We start from the raw sequence: 21,060 nt of genomic DNA, 5'->3' as shown, positions 1-21,060 counted from the left end.
TGACTCACTCACACACACAAGAATCTGACTGACTGAGTGGCTGTGGTACAGTTTGTGGCCACTCTCGTTCCACTCATCCACACTTTTGTTCTTTTATTTATTATAAATGTTGTTTCAGAGATCATTCTGTGGCACGGCCATGCTATTGAGGAGTTTCTCACTAACAGCTTGAGGCAACAAGGAAATCAAAATGATACATTTCTAAATGAACAGGCGATAAATATCTTGCTGAATTGTCCCCCTTGATGTGAGGTAATATTCGGCTAGTTGACAGAACAGTTACAATCTATGGCCTCTGTAGCTTTGAACAATGCAATGACGGTTGCTGGCAAAACCTGTACCTTTACTGGTACTGACCAAGAAATAGTCTGGCACATAACATAGTAAAAAAGTTTTTGTAGGATTTTGTATGAAGATAAAACATCAGATTCAGCTTTAATGGCCGTCTAACCTTTACAAACAGATTCAGCATTTATATGCAGAGCAAGAGATGGGACGCATTGAGCCCACTGACTATCGTCTGGAGATGATTTAGATTTCCATTGGTATAAAATTAGCTTGTGAACTGGAAACTTGTGAAATGATCCGGTAGTACACGCTGTCTCTCAGCTGCAGCTACAATCTCACATCTTAAGTTGCTAAATGGACTGTAAACAATAAGAAGCTCACAGAAAGGAAGTCTTGACCTGCATATCTGCTGGTTACACCAGAACCCCAGAAATATAGCTCCTTGCCCAAAGAGGCTCGTCTGTCATCTGGCCGATAGCCGAAGTGTGAACACATACTCCGGCAAGAAATCTTCTTTCTTTGCACACGCAAAGTACATTCCTGACATGTGCGCACCATCCCAAGATGAGAGAGGCATGCAGGTAAAAGATATTTGAGTTTGGACACTACAAAGTTTACATTAATGTTATCATTTTACCAAATCTCTGTTAGAGATGAAAGTAACCAGATACATGTACTCCTATTCACTGCTGTGGTACATAAATAATGTATCAAGGCAGAAAAGTTACACTTTTTGTATTTCTCTCCAGCCATTACTCATTCACATTTCAGAGAGTTTGGAATCTCATGATGAAAGGTGTCGGAGGACTGTTTTCATCTGGCATGGGTGCTCGTGGCCGGTACACTTGCTGAAGTTCACTCTCAGCCATTTCCACTTCTTCAGCTAGGTGCCTGAAATATTCGTCAGCTGCTCCAATTAGCCGCAGGTTGAGTCGTCTGTCCAAGTTCAATGTGTCTTGCACTGCTCTTTCTAGCTCATCACAGTTTAGGTCTTTGTAGCAACTCAGCACTGAAGTGATCACTCTCAATCTCTATATCCGACCTTCTGCCCTAGCAGCAATGACCTAACTAACTGTAGCCTGCGAGGTTTTCACTGAGGAAACGTCCTTCTCTGCTGTACACCATGGTGACATGTTTCCATAGCAACCTCAACCTCAAGGATTTGTTGTGTGTGTATATACTTAAATGAATCAGTGGGTGCGTGTGTCTCACCTGTCTCCCTCTAGCTTGGGCAGGTCAGAGCAGGAGGATGACTCCTCGAGCCAGGCCAGAGTTGGTCTCCGAGACTCAGTCAGCTCATTGTGGCTCTGCTCACCACCGCACAGAATCAGCTGCCTCAGGATGGCCGGGTCATACGGATTGATGTCAAACTTCAAGTGCACCTGTTCAGCACACAATTACACACTCTAGACTCTGAGTTCAATACTAGCACGTACCGTCTGACACAAACACTTTTGAAGGTGAAACACAAGACAGATGATGCACTCGCATATATTCACAGTTAGATGCTCTGACCTTCATCATTTTGGAGACATCCCAGATACAGATCTTGCCCCTCTTGGTGGCAGCAGCCAGAAACTGCGGGCAGCTGCCGAAGCCATAGCAGGCGATCTTGTCCGAACTGTCGGGGCTGTTGGGAAATTGGGCGGGGCTGGTGGCCAGTGTCACTGACAGCGGCACATTCTGTGTGTGCTCGCCCTTCACAAACGGACAATTGGGAGAATGGCGCTCATGTTCAGACCTGTGGGTAGTGGAGAAGTGTTGGTCATCAATGATATGTTATCGTAGATACATTAATGCATAATTAATGATATCCACTCACCAGGGCTCATCTGTAGGTTCCCAACAGACCAGACACACACTGCAGGTGAAACACATGGCTCTGTCGTCCCCTGTTGATGCAGGCTGTGGATAGACAGGGTAAATGATCAAGTTATTGTAAATTATAATCATCTGGACCAAGATGGCGGAGGGTGCACAACGTGTCTCTCCAGATTCTATAAATTAGTCATCTGTCTATTTGTTTCACATCTGCACAAAAGTCAGGGAACGAGAGGAGGGCTAAGGGCAAAGCTAAAACTCATCATCGGCCGTTTCTACACAGCACTTTTCTCCCCATTGAACGGTCTCTGGTGAACAAAATGGATGAGCTGCAACGGCAGATAATCACTCATAAAATAATTATGGACTGCAGCATCAAGAATTTTGAGGGAACATCACTCAACAGTGATGTTCCCGATAGCACACCTGAGCTAATGTGGAGCTACATCCTCCAGGCCGATAGAACAGCAGATCTCTCCAGTAAGACCAGAGGTGGGCTACTTTACATTTATGAAAACAAAACTTGTCACAAGGAAACCGCTAACACCAGTTACTGCTAGCTGAGAATACCTCATGGATAAGTGTGGACTTTTCTATCTGCTCAGAGAGTTCACATGGACTGCTGTGACTGCAGCATTCCCCCCCCGGATGCTAATGCTTAGTTTGCAATGAAAGGGCTGCATGCTGCCACTAGCAATCAACCAGTGGTGGGCCGTCAGGGCCAACAAAGCCTTCTCTGCTGGCCTTAACAAAATCACAAAGTTATAGCTATTTTATAATTTTTCATAAATGCACTACATGTATTCTAATTATTTTTTCCATTATCATATTTTCTCATTGCACAGCTACTGTCTTCCTCAGTTGCTCTGCTTCCAGTGCAGCTTGTTTTAAGTAGAGCTTTTATCCAATCAGATTTCACCTCTGTGTCTCTAGGTAAGAAGAGAGGCCTTTGTAAAAATTTTGAAATAAATATTGGAAACATAAAAGTTGCAGCTGCATGAGTGAATGTAACAGTCAGAACATGGCTGGACTTGAAGTTAGGACAGATGTCAGCAGGAAGAGAGCCTTGAAGCTATCATCTTTCTATCACAACTTAGCTATCACAAGTGAATCCCTTTGCAGTTTAAGTGAATGGGGACGATATTGCTGATTGCAGAGTCAGATCACTTGACAAAAGCTTGATGAAATGCTCGAGGATATGGTGTCAAAGCATAAAGCAGAAGCACCCATTTGGCATTATTTTAGATTTCAACCCAATGTTAACAGTGAACCTGATAACATTATTGAGGCAATCGGTAAACTTTGATGAAGGTGGCAGCATCTGAAGGCAAACACACCTTTAAGGGCTCCACCCCTGGATATAAGTTTCTGGGTGTCCACATCTCCATGAATCTTCTCATGGACCCTCAACACTTTGACCCTGTTCAAATAGGCACACCAGCATCTGAAGAAGGTCCATCCGTCTCCTCCGATTCTGGTGAACTTCTATCGCGGCTACTGGACCGGAAAGCACTGCAGAGGGTGGTGAAAACTGCCCAACGCATCAGCAGTTCTACACTCCCCGCTTCCTGCTGAGGCTGTCGCACAAGCAATGCCTGCCAAGTGTTTGCCATCCTCCCCTCTGGAAGGCTCTACAGGTCTCTCTGTTAAAGGACCAGCAGCTGTTAACCTTGCAAACTCTGCATCACAGCGATCACACTGTTCATACAGTATATATTTTAATGTAGGATTAATTACCCCCTAACCGTTCATATATTACCCCATTTTTGCACTTCTCGTTAAATGCTAAACTGCATTTCGTTGTTTCAGTACTTTTACTCTGTGCAATGAATTCAACATTGTATCTAATCTAATGGTTGTTGCTGATGGAGAAATTAACATGTATTGTTCCTTTGCACAGACACTGATGCTTTCTATAGCTTTAGGTTGTTGGCATGACACCAAAGCACATAAGTCTTAACAAGAGCAGTCTCCATGGTTACATTCAGTTAAATGCAGCCATGTTTCTTCCTCTAGCTCAGGGGTCGGCAACCTGCGGCTCTTCAGCCCCTCTGTTGCGGCTTCCTGAGTCTACATCTACACTAATACGATCACCGTCCACACGGCTTTCCAGCATCGTTTTCGAGATGATCTCCGTCCAGACTAAAATGCCTGAAAACGAATATCACGTGACTACGTACACTGGGCATGCGGGTGGGTGCCGATTTAAACAGGAAGTAGATTGGTTGCTCAAAGCCGCTAACAGTGGGTGCATCCCAAGTCTCCTAATTACATCCCCGTTTCCCTCACTTGCGTCTTTTCCTTGCGTCTTAGTCCCTCCCACCAAGGATGCATGGAGAGACGCAAGGAAACCATGCGAAGAGAGAGGAAACAAGGAAATATGTTTTAAGAGATATGAGACGTCCTTTCCTCTGAAGCGTCACGTGAAGCGACGTCTGTTTCTGATGACGGAGGATCAGCTGTGATCAGCTGTCAGTCGGCTTTAACAGCTAGAGAGACTTTTGAGAGCTGGAGAGACTTTTTTGGCTGTTCACATGATCACTGTACTTAATAGTAACTAATAAAACTAATAAAGACCATCACACATTACTGTGAGTAATCATCACAGTAGAGGTGTTTTCTCCCTGTAGCCTGTTACCTCTTTAACAAACTGTGTTCTATTTATAAGCGCCGGATCGATTTCTACCGACAGAACGCATTTGACTTATTTATGACTTATTTGCGTCTGTACGTTTTGAAATTGTGACTGTGGCATCATTATTAATTAACCCAGAATATGATTATGGTTTCTCTTAACTTAAATACTGGAATTAATTTATAGGCTCCATGTTTCAAGTTAAACTTAAATGATAAAACTCAAACACTCAGGAACTATCAGCCTCACGTGACTGATTTAAATGATGATAAATGATGTAAAAAGCTCTCTCCGACTTTAATTGTATCCATAATAAAAGTTATTGAAGGAAATATCAGATCAAGAAAAGAGAAATCTTTCTAATAAATGAAGAAACTTCTTTGTAGTCCTTTTGTTGTCTACAATATCTACAATAAACATATATTTAAACCAGATGGTGAATCAGAAAACTAATCAAATATAAAGCTAGAGTTTAATCTGCGATCCGTCTTCACTGTTTACATGTTGAAAAAAATCGTATCAGTCTGATCGGCTGCAGCGTTCAATCACATAACTGATCAGAACCGTTTATTGCCATGGTATGTTGAACATACAAGGAATTTGACATGACGGGAGGTGCATAACATTTAACAACAATCAAAAACAATCAACAGTGCAAAGTAGAAACATATTCAAATTTACAGAAAAATACAAAAATAAAGTAAAATATAAAATAAAGTGAAATCTAAAATAAAGTGCACAAATGAACAGATAACAGGACTATAAACAAGTGAGATGTTGAACAATGAGGTGGCGTGTCGGCCGTTAAAACACTTCCTGGAAGGCTGATCTCATGTGTCCTCACTCATGGCTCCTCGCTCCTCCTAAATAAGAGCTTTGGGACAGCCGTCAATATAGCGGCACAGAACAACTTCAAGCGAGAAGCGAGGAAATGACAAATAAGAGACTTGGGATGTACCCCGTGACTTCAGACGGCCGCTCCGTAGGTCTGATAACGCCGCTGGATACGCCGCTCACTAATCGCTCCAATAACAGCTGCTTCCTCCGCAGAAATGCAGACATTAACTGGACAACAGCTGCTAGTAAAGACAACACGGTCACAACTGTAATCAGTTGTCCATGTTGAATTAACCTGGTAGTCGATCGGTAATCAAGACGATTGTTGTTTGTGATCTTCCGGGAAAGGGTCACGTGATAGGGGCGTGACTAATCAGGTAAGGACACGTCGTGAACCAATCAAGTAGCGAACGTGGGTGTCTACGTCATCGTTTCTAAACGTATGCGTTTACGAGCGTCCACATGAAGAGGTCACCCCGGAGTTTTCAAACGTATCCGTTTTCGGTGCTTTGAAAACTCCGGCGTAGTGTGGACGCTCAGTGTAAACGTAGCAAAACATGTGTTTTCAAATGGAAACAGGCTTTGACAAAAAACAACATGGAAATAAATAACGGTTATTTTTATTATATTTTTTGCACAGTGGACACTCTTTCAAAGGGAACACCTCTTATCTTGGAGTTTGAGGAGATACTGTGTCACTGAAAATATAAAATGTTTTAATATTTTGTCAACTAAATTTACATCGCTGTCAGGCGCCTTTCCCTGCAGGTGGCTGATCATGATTTTCAGACCCACGCCCTCGGTAAACTATCAATGGATAAACCCCAAAAAAGAAATGTCACGGAGGAAAACAGTTGAATTTTGCGTGGACATCTTCATTTGCTTTCACTGCCAACGATGCTGGCTTACCTGTATGCTTGATATGTGTCAAGAACTTTGCAAATACACTTCCAGAACAAGCACACAGCATTTACTGTAAGTATCACGCTGGAGATAAGCGAAAAAGAGCGATTTCTCAACTGCTGCAGCAAACTCTCCTCTTCATAAGAGTTTGATATTGTTCTAACAGTTAAAATAGCAATAAAATGTCAAGAATTGTCTTTATTCTTGTTCTATATTTTCATAAATACAACAAACTATAGTTTTTGTATATATAATATAACTATATATGAAACTTTATAAGCTGTGATATCAAATAGCTTTTGCGGCTCCAGACAAATTTTATTTGGTGGAAAATAGGGCAAAATGTCTCTGGATAGTAAAGGTTGCCGACCCCTGCTCTAGCTGAATCGTGTTCCAGTGACCTGAAACACCAACAGGCTCTACTGTGCAGGCAAATAGCCCTTTGACAACATGCATATAACGAATGAATATATAAATGAGAGTAAACAGATATAAACTGAGTTTATGCCTCTTCTGAGTTCTCTCACAACCTACCTGGTGGTAGAATCCTGCTTGAGCCATTGGATCAGGCTGAGCCCACCTGTACCCAGCATGTGGCCACGACGTAAACGTCTCCCTCCTGTTGGCCTCGCTGTACATCAAAGATCTGTCGACAACAACACATTTTACAATCATGCTGGTGGGGAAAGTGTCACAGTAGCTGCTTTGTAGTGGACAATATGTGAAATCTTTGACATACGCATAACTTTGTCATAGCTGCTACAAATGCTACTTGTAAAGGGAACACTAAATGTTCGTTCCTGACTGGCATGGCAGGACTAACCTGGAGAAAAAAATTAATTAGTCTACACAAACTAATAAATCATGCTCTCCTATTATTAGCACACACAAATAACTTATTTGTTCTCTTGAATGATTTCAACTTTGCCCTAGGGGTGGGCGATATGACCTAAAACTTATAGGATGGTATATTTAGGGGATTTGCTGTATTACAAAATTAAAAAGGATACTCCAATCAAAACATGATTCTACAAATTTTCACTCTATTGGCTATGTACGGCAACATATCTTAATAAAGCAAAAAAAAAATACTTGAATGCGTTTATTGGCTCCAAATAAGAATGAAAATAAGCTATATGCCTACATGTGTTTTGAGAGGTGGAGTCTGCCCCTTAATGAAGATAATGGGATTCATTCAGCATTAGTAGCCTAGTTAAAGCCATGCGTTTGTTTTGAGTTGTGAGTGAACTGGGCCTCGTTTCAGAAAGCAGGTTTAACTAACTGTGAGCCTAACCCTGAGATGGAAAACTCTGAGTATTCGGTTCAAGAACAGCTGATCAGAGTTCTCATAAAGGGGAATGAAAAAGCCATCATCAATGGAGCTCCGATTCCACGATTCACCATGGCAACGGGTAAACAGGCAGCCTCCACTTCAATTCAGTGGAAGTAGAAATACTGATGTATGTAAGATATATACTGTGTACATGTATTTATAAAAAAGAGCCTGAGTCACAGAGGGGAAAGAGTCAATAAGTGGCACAATCAGGTTTTATTCTGTATTGTTAATTCATAATTCACCAGACTAATAAAGTGGGTGAGAACACACCATTTGTCCCCATATTACACTGATCTATAAATCTAACCATGATTGTCAATTGTTTGTTTACCATATGCACCATGTGTTCTAGAGGCTAAAGGGGAGGCACCCAACCATTTCCTCTATTTATACACTGCATGATGTCAGCAGTGATGTCATAGGGTCAAACCAAGTATGGGGGGGGGGGGGGGGAGTAGAGTATGTAAAATTGTTGGCTACCTAAAGGGATGCTGTAAGGTATAGCTTTTGTCTGTTAAGTATTGGAGTCAGTAATTGGTGTCACCTGCACTCATGGCAGGAACTAGATCCTGCTGATAGAAGGCTCTATATAAGGAGATGACTTTGACTGAACAGGGGGAGAAAGGAACATCAGTGTGTAGCTGTGTGCACGTGATTAAGTTACTTTATGATGAGTTGACTTTATGCAGTTACGCTAAGTTTGTATATATGTTTGGTTACACGTGTAGCATGGCACTTTTGTAAATAAATCACATTTTTGTTTATAAAAACTCCCACTCGCAAAAAGAAGGACATGCAGAGGTTTGATTTTGAGCCGAGGGTGACTTTATATTTGAACGCCAGGGCAAAGAAATGCAGTAACTTTAGATTTTCCTGAGGAACAAACTAATATCCGGGCCTGGATTTTAAAATACACATCGTAGACTCTGTTGGACCAGTACTGTACAAAAGACACGTGGACTGTGAGCAGCGCGGCTCGGCTCAGGACGGCTCATCTACAGATTTGGCGTGGGTCGCCTATTTTGATGAAAGCGGTATACAATATAAAATATATAAATAGATTGGAATGGAGGAACATTTTAAATATTTTAGTGTTACATTGATATAACATTGTTTAACAGGCAAACGGGCTGAATACTAATCAAAACTGCAGTTAATCCAAGTGGCTCATTTTGACAGTCCATGGCCTCACAACTTTCACGGTTTATTTATGCCTCGCAATAACGTCGGTAACATAGTGACAAAGTGGTCACAGAGTGCAATTTAGTCATTTGTGCAGGCTCAATAATTTGAGAGCACAAATTGGTAGTCAATGCACTTAAACTATTACATTAACAGTAAAAATGTGTTGCGTGCATGAACCTTTTTAACCTGGAGTGAACCTTGCTGATTGGAACATTTCTATGAGCTGCATGAGTAATTCCTGTGCCACAACATACTAGGTGTTATCCACTTTAGGAAAACAAATGACGCTATGAGGAGAGAAGAGTGGGGAGGCCTTTCATACTGAAAGACAAACTAATTGCATGCTGGTGTAGAACTGATCATCTCCTCTGTGGTCTTGCAGGTAAACCTACATGTGTCACGCTGATGCTTAAAAACCACCAACTCCCTGAAGAGGTGTATCTGTTCCCTGCTTGCTCACCTATCTACAGAGCGCCCGGGGCCCACCCCAAGCTCAGGCCTGGCGCTTGACAAGAGGTAGGAGAGCCTGTCCATGATGGATGAGGCCACAGACAAGGCAGCTACGTTCTGGTTTATCTTCTTCAGCTCATTGACGATGGCCCCGGCCACCAGCTTCAGCATGTGGTGGGGAAGATGGAAGGTCACTGTCGCCCACTGAAAGAATAAAGGAGATCACAGAGAGTGGCGAGAGAGAGGTGAATTTTAGGATAGCAAAAGAAAAAGTAGATCAGACAGAGATCGGGCCATACATCAAATTGTCAATTTTCTAAAGCAGACACTGATACAAGTTCATTTCAATCCATGATGACACGTTAGTGTTCTCATTACACAGTAATGTAGCTGCAAGAAGGAACTGTCTGCAGCAATGAATAATTGTATTGATAGAAAATCAAGTCAAGAAGACAAAATTATATGATTAACCATGTTAATTTGGTAATTTCTTCATTTTTGCGCAACACCCCAAAGTAAGAAACATAACATTATTTTGGTAAATTTCAGGTTTATCCACTCGAAAGCTCAGTTTTGAGTGTGAAAAATGTTGCTTAGTGGGGACGGGGAGCTAAAAGGGACATTTAGATTAATTTTGTTATAGTTTTTTAGGACTGTTATGTAAGCAATAGCCCCAATTCAAATCTAACAGTTTTGGAGTAACAGTTGGGTACATCTGGTACAGTGGGGTAGATAAAATTGCTATATTCATTAGGTTATTTTGACAAAAAACAAGGCTACACAGTTGGCATGGGTAATAACAAAAATATTTGAGAAAATAATCTAAATGACCTTTCACACATGACACGTTTCTTAAAGTTCAACCCAAATTAACTTTTAGCGCAGCGAAAAGCCATTGTGGCACCGCACATTGGAAATAATGGGTTTTCCATTGCATTCCACTGTTCTGTGTAAAAGGAACCTTAGAAGTAAAAAAAAGAAAAAAGAAAAAAAAGAATTCAAAGTTCCTTTACCAATACCAAAAAGAATATACTGTTTATGAGAGTCTAAATCTACTCAAAATAAAGGTGGCTTTTGCTTTTAAACCTGCACTTTGGTTACTTCTCATACTCATATCCCTAGAATTGGACCCATGACTCAATAACAAGTAGAATCAAAATCAATTAATATTGTCAACATACAGTTACAGTCTGAACCACTTCCCCCTGTCCAGGGTTTTAATCATTTACTGAGAAATCATAATGCTGCCAAACATTAAAACTAAATCATGGTCTGTGTTTACCGCTGCACTGTAGTCTCGCTGTGGGTTGAGCTCGGACAGCTGAGGCAGGATGAGCTCTGAGATCCACTCACCGCAGTGCGTTCTGCGTTCAGCCCACTAAAGGTAATTGATCACGGATGGCGTCGCTCTCTCAGACGGATAAAGAAATGAAAAGTGCTAAAATGGGTTGCCAAATATACCTGGGTGGCCGTTAACATACCTGGCTGGCCCATCCACGTCTGTATGTGTGAAACACTGCCTTTGTTTCTAAACGCTTTTACATTTATATTGAATTACATATAATTTATTTCACAAAACATACTTTTGTTGGACTACATATTGAAAGGTTCTTCTCATTGAGTAGGTAGTCGTCTCGTCTCTAAAAGAATCTTACTCATGTGAAAGGTTATATCAAAGATTGAGTCATACATTTGTATTATTGAATTTGTGCTCATACAAAGACAGTGTAATGAGTTTAAAACAAGTCAGTCATTTTTTGTATGAAGATGTTTTCGTTTCCCTGGCACAAAAGGGGAATAAATAACAACAAGTACAGAGCATCATCAGTAATCGGACAACTTATTATCAAAATTGGTTTCGACCTAGAATTTCACAATCGGTGCATCCCTAGTTTTTATGTTAATAACCACTATAGATGTCTTTGACAAAGTAAAAGGATAACATGAACAACTATTGATGGTTTACACTGTCTTTAGAGCAAACTAATTTGGGACAGAGGTGAAAATAAAATAATAGTCTGGACCAGCTGCTAGAACAAAATAGCAAAAAGGATCATACTAATATGGATCTTTGATGATCGGCAATTGGTATCAGCGGCATAAATTTAAAAAAACAAATCACACACGTTTTGTGTCGTCTCGGTCCTCAAGCACATACTTTCAATGAAACAGTGATTGTAAGATTAAAATGTTGATTAACAACTTCAATTTGAGGTTGTTTACAGCCAGGTTGCCAACTGGGACGATCGCAGTAAGGCCCTCTGATCACTAACTTCATCAGATTGGTTTGTTTCAATGAAACTTCAGAATGTAGCCTTGTTCAGTCGTATTGGCAAGTTAATCCACACAATTAAAATCAGTCACAGAGCTCCCTGACATGACTTACTAGCCATTAATCAAGGTAAGACTGATAGGAAAGGACACAGGGCGATACGTTTCCTTTTCTGTGCTTGATTTGGAAACGTTTTTTTTTTTTTATTTAGGAACATTACGATTTTGAGGTAAATGATTTAAAAAATACAAATGGATCAAATACTGTTTCATGACACGATTGTGACTTATCTAAGGCCCTCTGCGTCGCATCAACAAATAAACAGTGTATAAACTATTTGTTCTGAATAGTTTGATCTGTGGTCTCTAAAGGCCGATCAGAAGAGACGATCTAATGACACAAAACACACCAGATCATTTGTCTATGCGCCGCTGAAATGACTTTACTGAAGTTAAACCTGGCTTCAGGTTGAGGGAGTTGTTCAAGGTATGTTTGTGAACTGTCACATATACTCCATAAAGTCTGTTAAACATCTACAGACAAAGTGAAAGTCAAATTGTTGAGTCTCAACTAATAAGATGTTGAAATGTTACAAATAATCTATAAATTATTAGTAGGAGGATTATCCAAATAAAGACTTACCTCATCAATAGTTAAATAAATATATAATGCGACAGGATAAATAGAAGGCTTCAAGAAGACATCGTAATCCTTATCGGTCGATACTACTTCCAGTGATCGTCGCAGCCTTAAAGCTCCTGCACTGGATTATACTGTACAAGTGTTCATGTTATTGTGTCCACCGTTAGGACCCTAACCTACAATGCTGCTCTTATTTTGCCCAAATGCGGTTAGAAGTAACAGCACTGATGGGGAACAGAAAAAACAAAGGCATAGTATAATCCAGTACTCTGAATGAGCCCACAGTGGGGAAACCTTTTCTAGTCTTTTGACTGGCTCCTCACACATGATCTTCTCATGTGACATCCCATACACTGAAACATTGCTCTCCACTTCCAAGTGTGACTAATAGCTAAATTTAAAAAAATGCTAATATGTTGATAGGAGGACAAAACGTGAGCATATATTATTACAGAATGTAACAATAAAACAAAATCCCCTTTCGAAAGGTTGTCAGACTAACCTTGGCCACTTTGTGATTGGCTGCCGTCTCGTGTGAGGTATTCTTCAGACCTTCTTTGAGCTGGGTGATAAAGAGTTCATAGCCCTCTGTGTTAGACACATCAATCTTCTCCTGACAGGCTGACAGCATCTGCTGGGCCTAAAAACACACACAAACTCACATATTAGTTATAGTTCTCACTGCCTGGGTCAGGCATTGGGACTGCCTTCATCACATATGAACGGTCGTATGGGTTTTTAACCATCTGATGCATGATAACGTGACTTTACATTTGTGCTTGTAGTCAGCAACAACTAAACTAACTAGAGACTCCAACAAACAACTTGGGTAGCAGGCCACACAGACACGCATACATATAAGAGTGAAACACTTTATTGAGCATCTGCATGTGACGGAACCACAACATGTTTTGTAATGGTTACAATATATTCCCCTGCTTTTCCTGTAAATAAACACGGGTATGTCCACATTCAATATTTCTTGCCCGAATGAAAGAAAGGTCTAACCAAAGTGTTAAAGGACAGGTCTACATTTTTTCCAAGTTTAAAAACAATACTCCGGTACTCTGGGTGCAACGGATCACAAACCTCACGGTTCGGTTCTTGAGTCACGGTTCGGATCATTTTTCGGATCAGCAAACAAAAGGGGAGGAGACAAATAACTTTGCTTTCCATTTATTAATTAAAGAACTTCAAGAACACTTAAAGCAAAGAACTTTGGGCTATAGTCTTGCATGAAAACAAAAATATTTCAACTGAACTGAACTGTTCGGCAACAACTTGGGTCTATGTTTACTTCCTGTCAGGTTATGTCATAACCACAATGCAATAAACTTGGAATGTTTACCATTACTGTGAAATGGTCTACAACTTTACATTTTTTATATATACATATCTCCATTGTCTGGGGAGAGGGTAGACCTTTCTGTGGTGACTGGGATATTATTGGGCCTGTCTAGCTTCCACTCTGCTGCTTCTGTCAGCACCTGCACCAGGTGTGTGTCTGTGTGACTCTAACAGAGGGGGCGTGTCTACAGCACCAGACTATGAATCTCCACTCCGCCGTGATGAAGTGAGCCGTCACAGTCAGCCGTTGTCATACGTCTCTCTTTAAACAACGCCTACATTCAGTAACGGTTTTGTCCACCGCCCTCATCCCGTCATAAGTTACAGGGAAGACAAAATGCTCCCACACCTGCGACTTAAATGACGCCGGGGGCTTCTGAAGCTCCTCCGCTCACCATGACTTTCAGTTAAATGCTTCTAACCTGCTCCGTTCACGTGAACACACTACTGCTTTACATCTGTTCACTGACACTTTGCATTGATATTTGGGGACTTGTTACTTGAAAGGGAACAGCAGCAGTAACACTTTATTATACACTATGATTATTAAACTGTAAAAAAAAAAAAATTGCAAAAAAACCTCAATTGATCCGTGGTTCACAAGTGTCCCGAACCGTGAGGTGTGATCCCGAACCGTGAGGTGTGATCCCGAACCGTGAGGTGTGATCCCGAACCGTGAGGTGTGATCCCGAACCGATCACGGATCGATCCGTTACACCACCATCAGGTACCCATATGAATATTGAATGAAAACAGTTAACATGTGTAATGTGTGTTGAATGTCTGTCACTGCAGTGAGCTTTAGTTTCAGGAAAGTGCTAAAATCAATTGAACAACTAGTTCAAGTCAAATCACTGAAGGTAAATGAACTCTCATTTCATCAAAAGCAGTTGAGCTGCCAGCTGAAGAGAGATGAAAGCAGATGAGATGTCCAGTGATTCCCAAAGGACACGAGCAGGGCTTTAGTTATTTACAATACAAATCATGTCAAAGTGTCGAAACATTGTTGATAAACCGGAAGCCTCATTGGCATAAGTCACATCCTGTCTGGGAGCATTTTATCCTCCTGGGCTTCTGGAAAAAAAAATTGGTTTTGTGTCCCTAATATTAGTTAATTGCTGAGGTAGCAAAAGTTATTAGCTGTTGCCACATTACAAACAAGTTGCATTTAGCTCAAATCATAACAGAAAACATGAGCTAGTAGAAGCCCACACCATCTAGGCATTAGCCTAACGCTACATTCATTAGTCAACCCTGAATTTCATCCAATATTTGCTCCTGATGTTTCTACCACTGGACCACCCCCCACAAGCGGAGACATTTTGACAGTTTATTGATGTAACATTCTGGCTTTCTGTATGTGTGTGAGTTACCACAGAGTGGAATAATATTTTTGGATAATAGAGTTTAGCGGTCCTTTCCAAAAAGACAAAGTTAGTACTCCCTTTGATAAAAAGGAGTTGCCTATCTTGGAGCTGTATAGGGATTTGGATGAATACTGTATGTGGTCAAACCTGAGCAATAACTATACACAGTCACTTATTTCTTTCAACAATGAGCATTTTTGACACCATTATTGGTTTAATACTGGGCTATACGCTACACTCTAAGTTTACTGCTGCAGTTATTCAAATAGAGTGGGTGAGCGTGAGGAAGGTTAATGTAAAAGTAATGTGAGGGAGAATTTGAACCTGCTGAGCCTTTCATATACCCAGATTGAGCAGTTTATTCCACTGAACAAAAGGCTTAGTGTAAACACATCTATCCAGGCAAATATCAGGCGACAAGCATCTCTGTACAGAGCTTCCTCTCTTACCTCTGTGACCGGCAGCTCCAGCTGAACCATATCCTCGGGCTTGGCCACTGGAGGCTGGAGAGCTGTGTCCAGGAGCAGGATGCCGTTCAAGTCCTTCCTGCATCCCACTGCATAGTCGTCCACAAAAAGCACCTTGTCCACTGCTGGAAAGTACTGACACCTGACACGACCGCCAGGTTTAGCTGTGACAGGAACAGAGGAGAGCAGACAGTGTCAGGAGGTTTGAAGGAGAAAGTGACTACCTGAAAACCTCAGTTATTCAACATGCTTGGTCTACCATCTTGTGCCAAACAACTCAAAGCCAAACATTTTTTCAGAGAAACGAGTCTGACTGGCCACCTTTTACACTGATGGCATCAGTTGTTGCTCTACTGTCTGGATAACTGGGCCGACTATTAAAACCTAAAAGGTTTTCTTAGCTAATTAATACAAACATCATTCAAATTCATTCCATTCTTCTACGTCACTTTAATATTCTTTAATATGTTCTGTTCTCTCTGTGGAATTGAAAACAGATATATTTACCAGCAGTTTTTAAATTGTATTTACTTTAATTCATTGCAATGGGTTTTCACATTACAATAAATAGTGATTTGCGGCTTCTTTATAATATGAGATATGTTTTCAGCAGTGAATTCCTGTCTCTTAACTTGCACAAAACACACCCAGGCACGAAAGCTACGGTCAGATTAGGTTCTCTTATAACCTTAGTGACAATAACTGGTCACTGAACAGATGAAGTTAACAGAAGAATGATTTAAGTCCACTTAGCGACTGTGGCTAAGTGGAGAGCAGGGCCGTCCTTCAATCAGAGGGTCGGCAGTTCGATCCCCGGCTCCGGTAGGCACATGTCGATGTTGAGCAAGACACTTAACCCTTGAACAAGACACTTAACCCCAAAAAATTGCTCCCGTAGCTGTGCCTACGGTGTAATAGCGTCTGAATTGTAAGTTGCTTTGGATAAATGACTAATGTAATTTAATGAAGCAGATTTCTGTCTTGAAATTTACAACAACATGTTTTCACTTGGAGGCAACAGCAAAAATGTAGTAACACATTTGTTTACAACACTTAGCCAAAGTATTGCATTTTCTGCTACACTACAGTAGCAGTAACTTGTGCTCATCAATGTCTAGGACTGTAGCGATTCTGTAAGGGAGGCTTTTAAAATAATGCCCTATGATAATGAACAAGTGTTAACACTGTAGGTGCGCAACAGCACAGCCAGACTGCTCCTGTCTGTACCTTTAACTCTCTCACACACCATTTTTTTTCACCATGACACCGGTATACCGTTACAACCCTAAACAAATCTGGTTTCATGCTCTGTATTGGAACTATGTTAAATTACATTGTCCATAAAAAATTAAATAAATTCTAATTAAAATATGACATAACCATCGATCCAGAGACGGTTCAACTGGGCTAAACGTTCCATCAATCACAATCGACAGACATCTGAGGACGACAGACACGACAACAGTCCTGTTTTAAAAAGCTGGGAGCTTCTGCTGAAAATGAACTGAGATTAAAGTAAACTGAAAGTAAAGTCAACAGAAGATCCAACAGCTCAGTGTGGATGCAAGTCCATTCCATTTCACTTTCAGAGGGTTTGTATAGCGGCACTTTTATGTACACTATGAACATACACAGCTTCCATGGGAGAAATATTTTATTAATATTCTCCTAGCTGGAGGCGGGGTACACCCTGGACAGGACTCCAGGTAATCACAAGGCCGACACATTCAAAACAGACATGGGAGCACTGTCTGTCTGCATTACCGTGCTAATCTTATTTGCAGCATAAACCTCGCTCTAAAAATAGTTTTTTAAAGAAAAGTTTTGTATGGTGACAGTGGTTGTTTGTAAGACTATTCCAACAATGTATAGCACTTTTTAACTTTGTTTTGAAAATTGCCATTTAAATAATGTGTATTATTATCATTATTACGAGTATTCCATCAAACAAAAATATGTCCTCCTAAAAGTCCTACTTTACCAAAAATGCTTCATCTTAAGGTCATCTGAAACAATCCTCAAATGGGCTGCAGCCTGTCAAACACAATCGCCAGTGCAAAACAGCAGTTCTATAATAGTACAGTAATTATGCGTTTACTGAAACTGTTTACAATCAACGACCTCATTAACAACAAACCTGAGTACTAGCTAATGGGAGAGCTATGGTCTTATTCCCATTTCAAGAATGACTCTATATTGCAGTAAACACTTGGAAATATATCTTTTGTTCAATGATAAAAGTCAGGGTTAAAGCACAAACACTGGCATCCACCTGCAGATTAGCACAATTTAAGATGTAAACATATGCTAACTTCAAACCCCTGTCTTTAGGATACATGCTATGATGATGTGTAAACAAAGCAGAGTTGCCAGGTCAGTGTGGAGCGCTGCTAGGGAAACTAATAGCCAAGTCTTGTCAGTAATTACATTTTGACGGGACTTTGCGTGCAGACATGAAATACCACCAAGGGTTTTTTGACTGAATTAGCCAAGAGAGCCCAGCATGCATGTACGGCCCCAATACACCAACTATGCAGCACCCAGTCAGTTCACTTTCAGCATCACACCAATGCTTTTAAATGGTTGACAGTATATACACCATAGGCTGTAAGTTAAGCAGCTAACGTGCCGCTAGCTAGCTTGGTGGCTATCACCGTAATTCCCATGTACACACTGCACAACCTTGGGCTAGGTAATGGTAGGTGTGCTACTCTAGATGCAAAATATATGAATTGTAATTCTAACGACATATCGTGACTGAGCACTAGAATGACAGAATCTGACAGGAAAGATTGACCGGCTAACTAGCGCTGTGCTAAGTTAACCAGCTAGCTAATAGCTTGGATGGTAGAGGCATGTAGTAAACAGTGGCGAACACTAGCGTTCAAGAAGCACTAGTTTAATTTGGACTACAAACAGATCAACGTCCAAAGACGGTGAACAAGCAGAACGAATCCTGTTTGCCAAATAATCTAACTAACGTTAGGCCCACAGACAACTGCTTGGAACAGCTAGCGTTAGCCTGCTGAGGTTACAACTCAGCCTATGTCGCGTTTAACGTAAGTGTCTGTTGACAACCAGTGGTTGGTTTCTCAAAACTGAAACCGTTGGTGTCAGGGCATGACACGGGGCTCCGGTGCTTACCGTGCAACGCTGAAGCCTGGAGAATGGCCCCCGAAGTGCCGTCAATTACTTTGATACTGCCGCGGCTAGTAACGGCCAAAATAGTGTTGAGGGCCGGGTGGTAGGAAAGGCTTCGCAGGCCCTCCTCGTCGCAACGCAGGCAACCGTCTCTCAGTACAATCCAGTCTGAAGGGGTGGACGAGCCGGAGCCCGGCGAGGCCGCGGCCGCCATCTTTCCTTATTTTTCCCTTCCCTTGCTTCTGGGGTTTGTAAGGATTAAATAATACACGTAATACTGCTAATTCTAAGAGACTAACTCCGAACTATCACTCCTCTGCCACTGCTGACTCCTTATGCGGCTTCTTCTCCTCCGCCCGTTACCGCAGCAGCGGCTATTCACCATCAGCGCTGAGGAACTCCAGGCTGAGCTTTCTGTCAGTGACACGATAGGTAAACGGAGCTAGCGTATCTTCCTGCCACTTCCCGCGATAACACCAAGTGCAAACGAGAACAAAGGGTGGAATAAATAATTAACTATCAAAATAATGGCTCTGCAACAAACATGAAATAACAAAGGTTTCAATCTTTAGCCTACTGTGCCCTGCAGTGGATACACAATTGATGCAGTCTAGTTATATCCACCACAGAATTCTACCTCAAGTATTACCACACAGTTGAATCTGACACTTTGAATCAAACCTTCATTTTAGAGCCTTAAATATGAAGCCTAATATATATATATATATATATATATATATATATATACTTGATTGATTTATATTATAAGGTGTTCCCGTTTTATGTCCTGATACTAGAACTGCAACTAACAATATTTTCACCATTGCTTTATAAATCTGTCACGTTTTCATTTCTGTTCTGTATCTCAAAAAAGATAAGGAGACACAAAAAAATCATTTATCGGACAAATGATACAACAGTGAACATTTCAACAGCAATAAGGACCTCAGATCCCGTAACCCTCCCCCCACACAGATACTCTTTGTCGGTAAAGTAAATTAAAAATAAGAATACATTAATAATCAAATTATATGTAAAAAGCAATAAAAAGGAACAGTAACATCAATCATAGAAAAATAAAATAAAAAGCGAGAAGAAAAGACGTGCTGCTGTCAAAACACACCACATCTTCACCGTGAATGTTTTTGCAACAGTATTGCTGACAGTTTTGCTGCACATTTCGGCAATATTTGCATCATCCAATATCATGCTCAATATTTATTATTCAACATAGCTGATGCTGAATGTTTGCTTGACAAAACTTTACAGCAGGCCCCATGACAGTGAATATAACTGTCTCTACCTCCAGAAATTGCACTGAATCTCTTATGCAATTATTGTAGGTGTTTCATCCTTCCATTTAAGAGGGAACAGTCATGTGGTGCAAAGGCAATAGCATTGAATTTATATTTTGGAAGATGTATTTAACACTTTTGAGAGGGTTTTGAATATGTTTGTTCAGAGGAGAGGGCCAGGCAGCACTATGGTCTGTTCCCTGTACATTATAATGGTCAGGCGATCACAGTCATGAGTATAAGTATAGGCCTTTTTCATAGTCCTTTTGACTTGCAGTAAAAGAGCAGGTGTAGCCTAATTATTAGCGCTAATAATGACTGTATTACTAGAATGGTTGACTGGACAGAACTGAACCATAGTTGGACAGTTGTTGGTTCCAGCTGTGCTTTTCCAGATATGACGAGTTGAAACGTCTGCAGGGAAAATGTCCATCAAGAGTCAGTTACATTGTAGTAAATCACTTTTTGCTTGGCTGTTGGACAACCTTTTAAAAAAGACATTTTAATGTGTATGTTGTTGCATGACTGCCTAACATATTTATGTTTTCCAAAGTATGACAGTAAAGACCACACACACACACATACACACCACACACACTGTTTTTTATTATCAACCTATTAACAACCCTGTCTGCTGTGGAAGCCTTCAGGTTTGTGGGATCCACCATATCCCAGGACTGTAAATGGACTTCCAACATAGACACCATCAGGGAAAGGACCCAGCAGACGATGAACTCCCTGTGCAAGCTAAGGAAGTTCAACCTGCATCAGGAGCTGCCTAGATTATGGTGATGGAATCTATAAGCATACATCAACCTCCACTCTGAAACCTCTAGATGCCATTTATCACTATGCAAGTAGACTATAACAACTGACAACTGATTTCATGCAGTGGTTTCTGTTTCATTACTTATAAGGTAAGGGTCATAAAACCAAATTATGTTTTGGTTGTTCTTTGACCTCTTTCTCTTCTATGTTGCAATGGTTGCCTCAGAAGAATAGTGTCCACTGAAGGCCATTAAGTCTGTTGTATAGGTTGTAAATGTATCCCCTCACTGATGCAAGCAGAAATGC

The 21,060-nt window shown here is 40.9% G+C and overlaps 1 protein-coding gene across 13 annotated transcripts in view; it reads right to left on the bottom strand.

Moving 5' to 3' along the window:
• birc6 (baculoviral IAP repeat containing 6) overlaps positions 1–19,135 on the bottom strand; it is a 137,316-nt gene extending 118,181 nt beyond the window's left edge. For 9 of the 13 annotated variants that reach the window (XM_076076744.1, XM_076076747.1, XM_076076746.1 and 6 more), the window contains exons 1-8: positions 18,695–19,134; positions 15,533–15,714; positions 12,872–13,009; positions 9,466–9,659; positions 7,019–7,130; positions 2,111–2,193; positions 1,804–2,029; positions 1,501–1,670 (exon numbers count right to left, since the gene is read on the bottom strand). In XM_076076744.1, coding sequence (XP_075932859.1) covers positions 1,501–1,670; positions 1,804–2,029; positions 2,111–2,193; positions 7,019–7,130; positions 9,466–9,659; positions 12,872–13,009; positions 15,533–15,714; positions 18,695–18,905 — 1,316 coding nt within the window. In that variant the 5' untranslated portion in view covers positions 18,906–19,134. Of the gene's footprint in view, positions 1–1,500; positions 1,671–1,803; positions 2,030–2,110; positions 2,194–3,446; positions 3,716–7,018; positions 7,131–9,465; positions 9,660–10,737; positions 12,815–12,871; positions 13,010–15,532; positions 15,715–18,694 lie in introns of those variants that run through there. The other 4 variants (XR_012947517.1, XM_076076755.1, XM_076076753.1 and 1 more) reach the window with 3 other exon arrangements.
• Between the last annotated feature and the right edge of the window lie 1,925 nt (positions 19,136–21,060).

This window comes from Anarhichas minor, unplaced genomic scaffold (assembly GCF_050575085.1).
Source record: "Anarhichas minor isolate MPS153535 unplaced genomic scaffold, ASM5057508v1 ptg000058l, whole genome shotgun sequence".
In the NCBI taxonomy this organism is placed as follows: domain Eukaryota; kingdom Metazoa; phylum Chordata; class Actinopteri; order Perciformes; family Anarhichadidae; genus Anarhichas; species Anarhichas minor.
The sequence above is the reverse complement of the archived record's forward strand: the minus strand, read 5'-3'. Positions and strand labels throughout refer to the sequence as shown.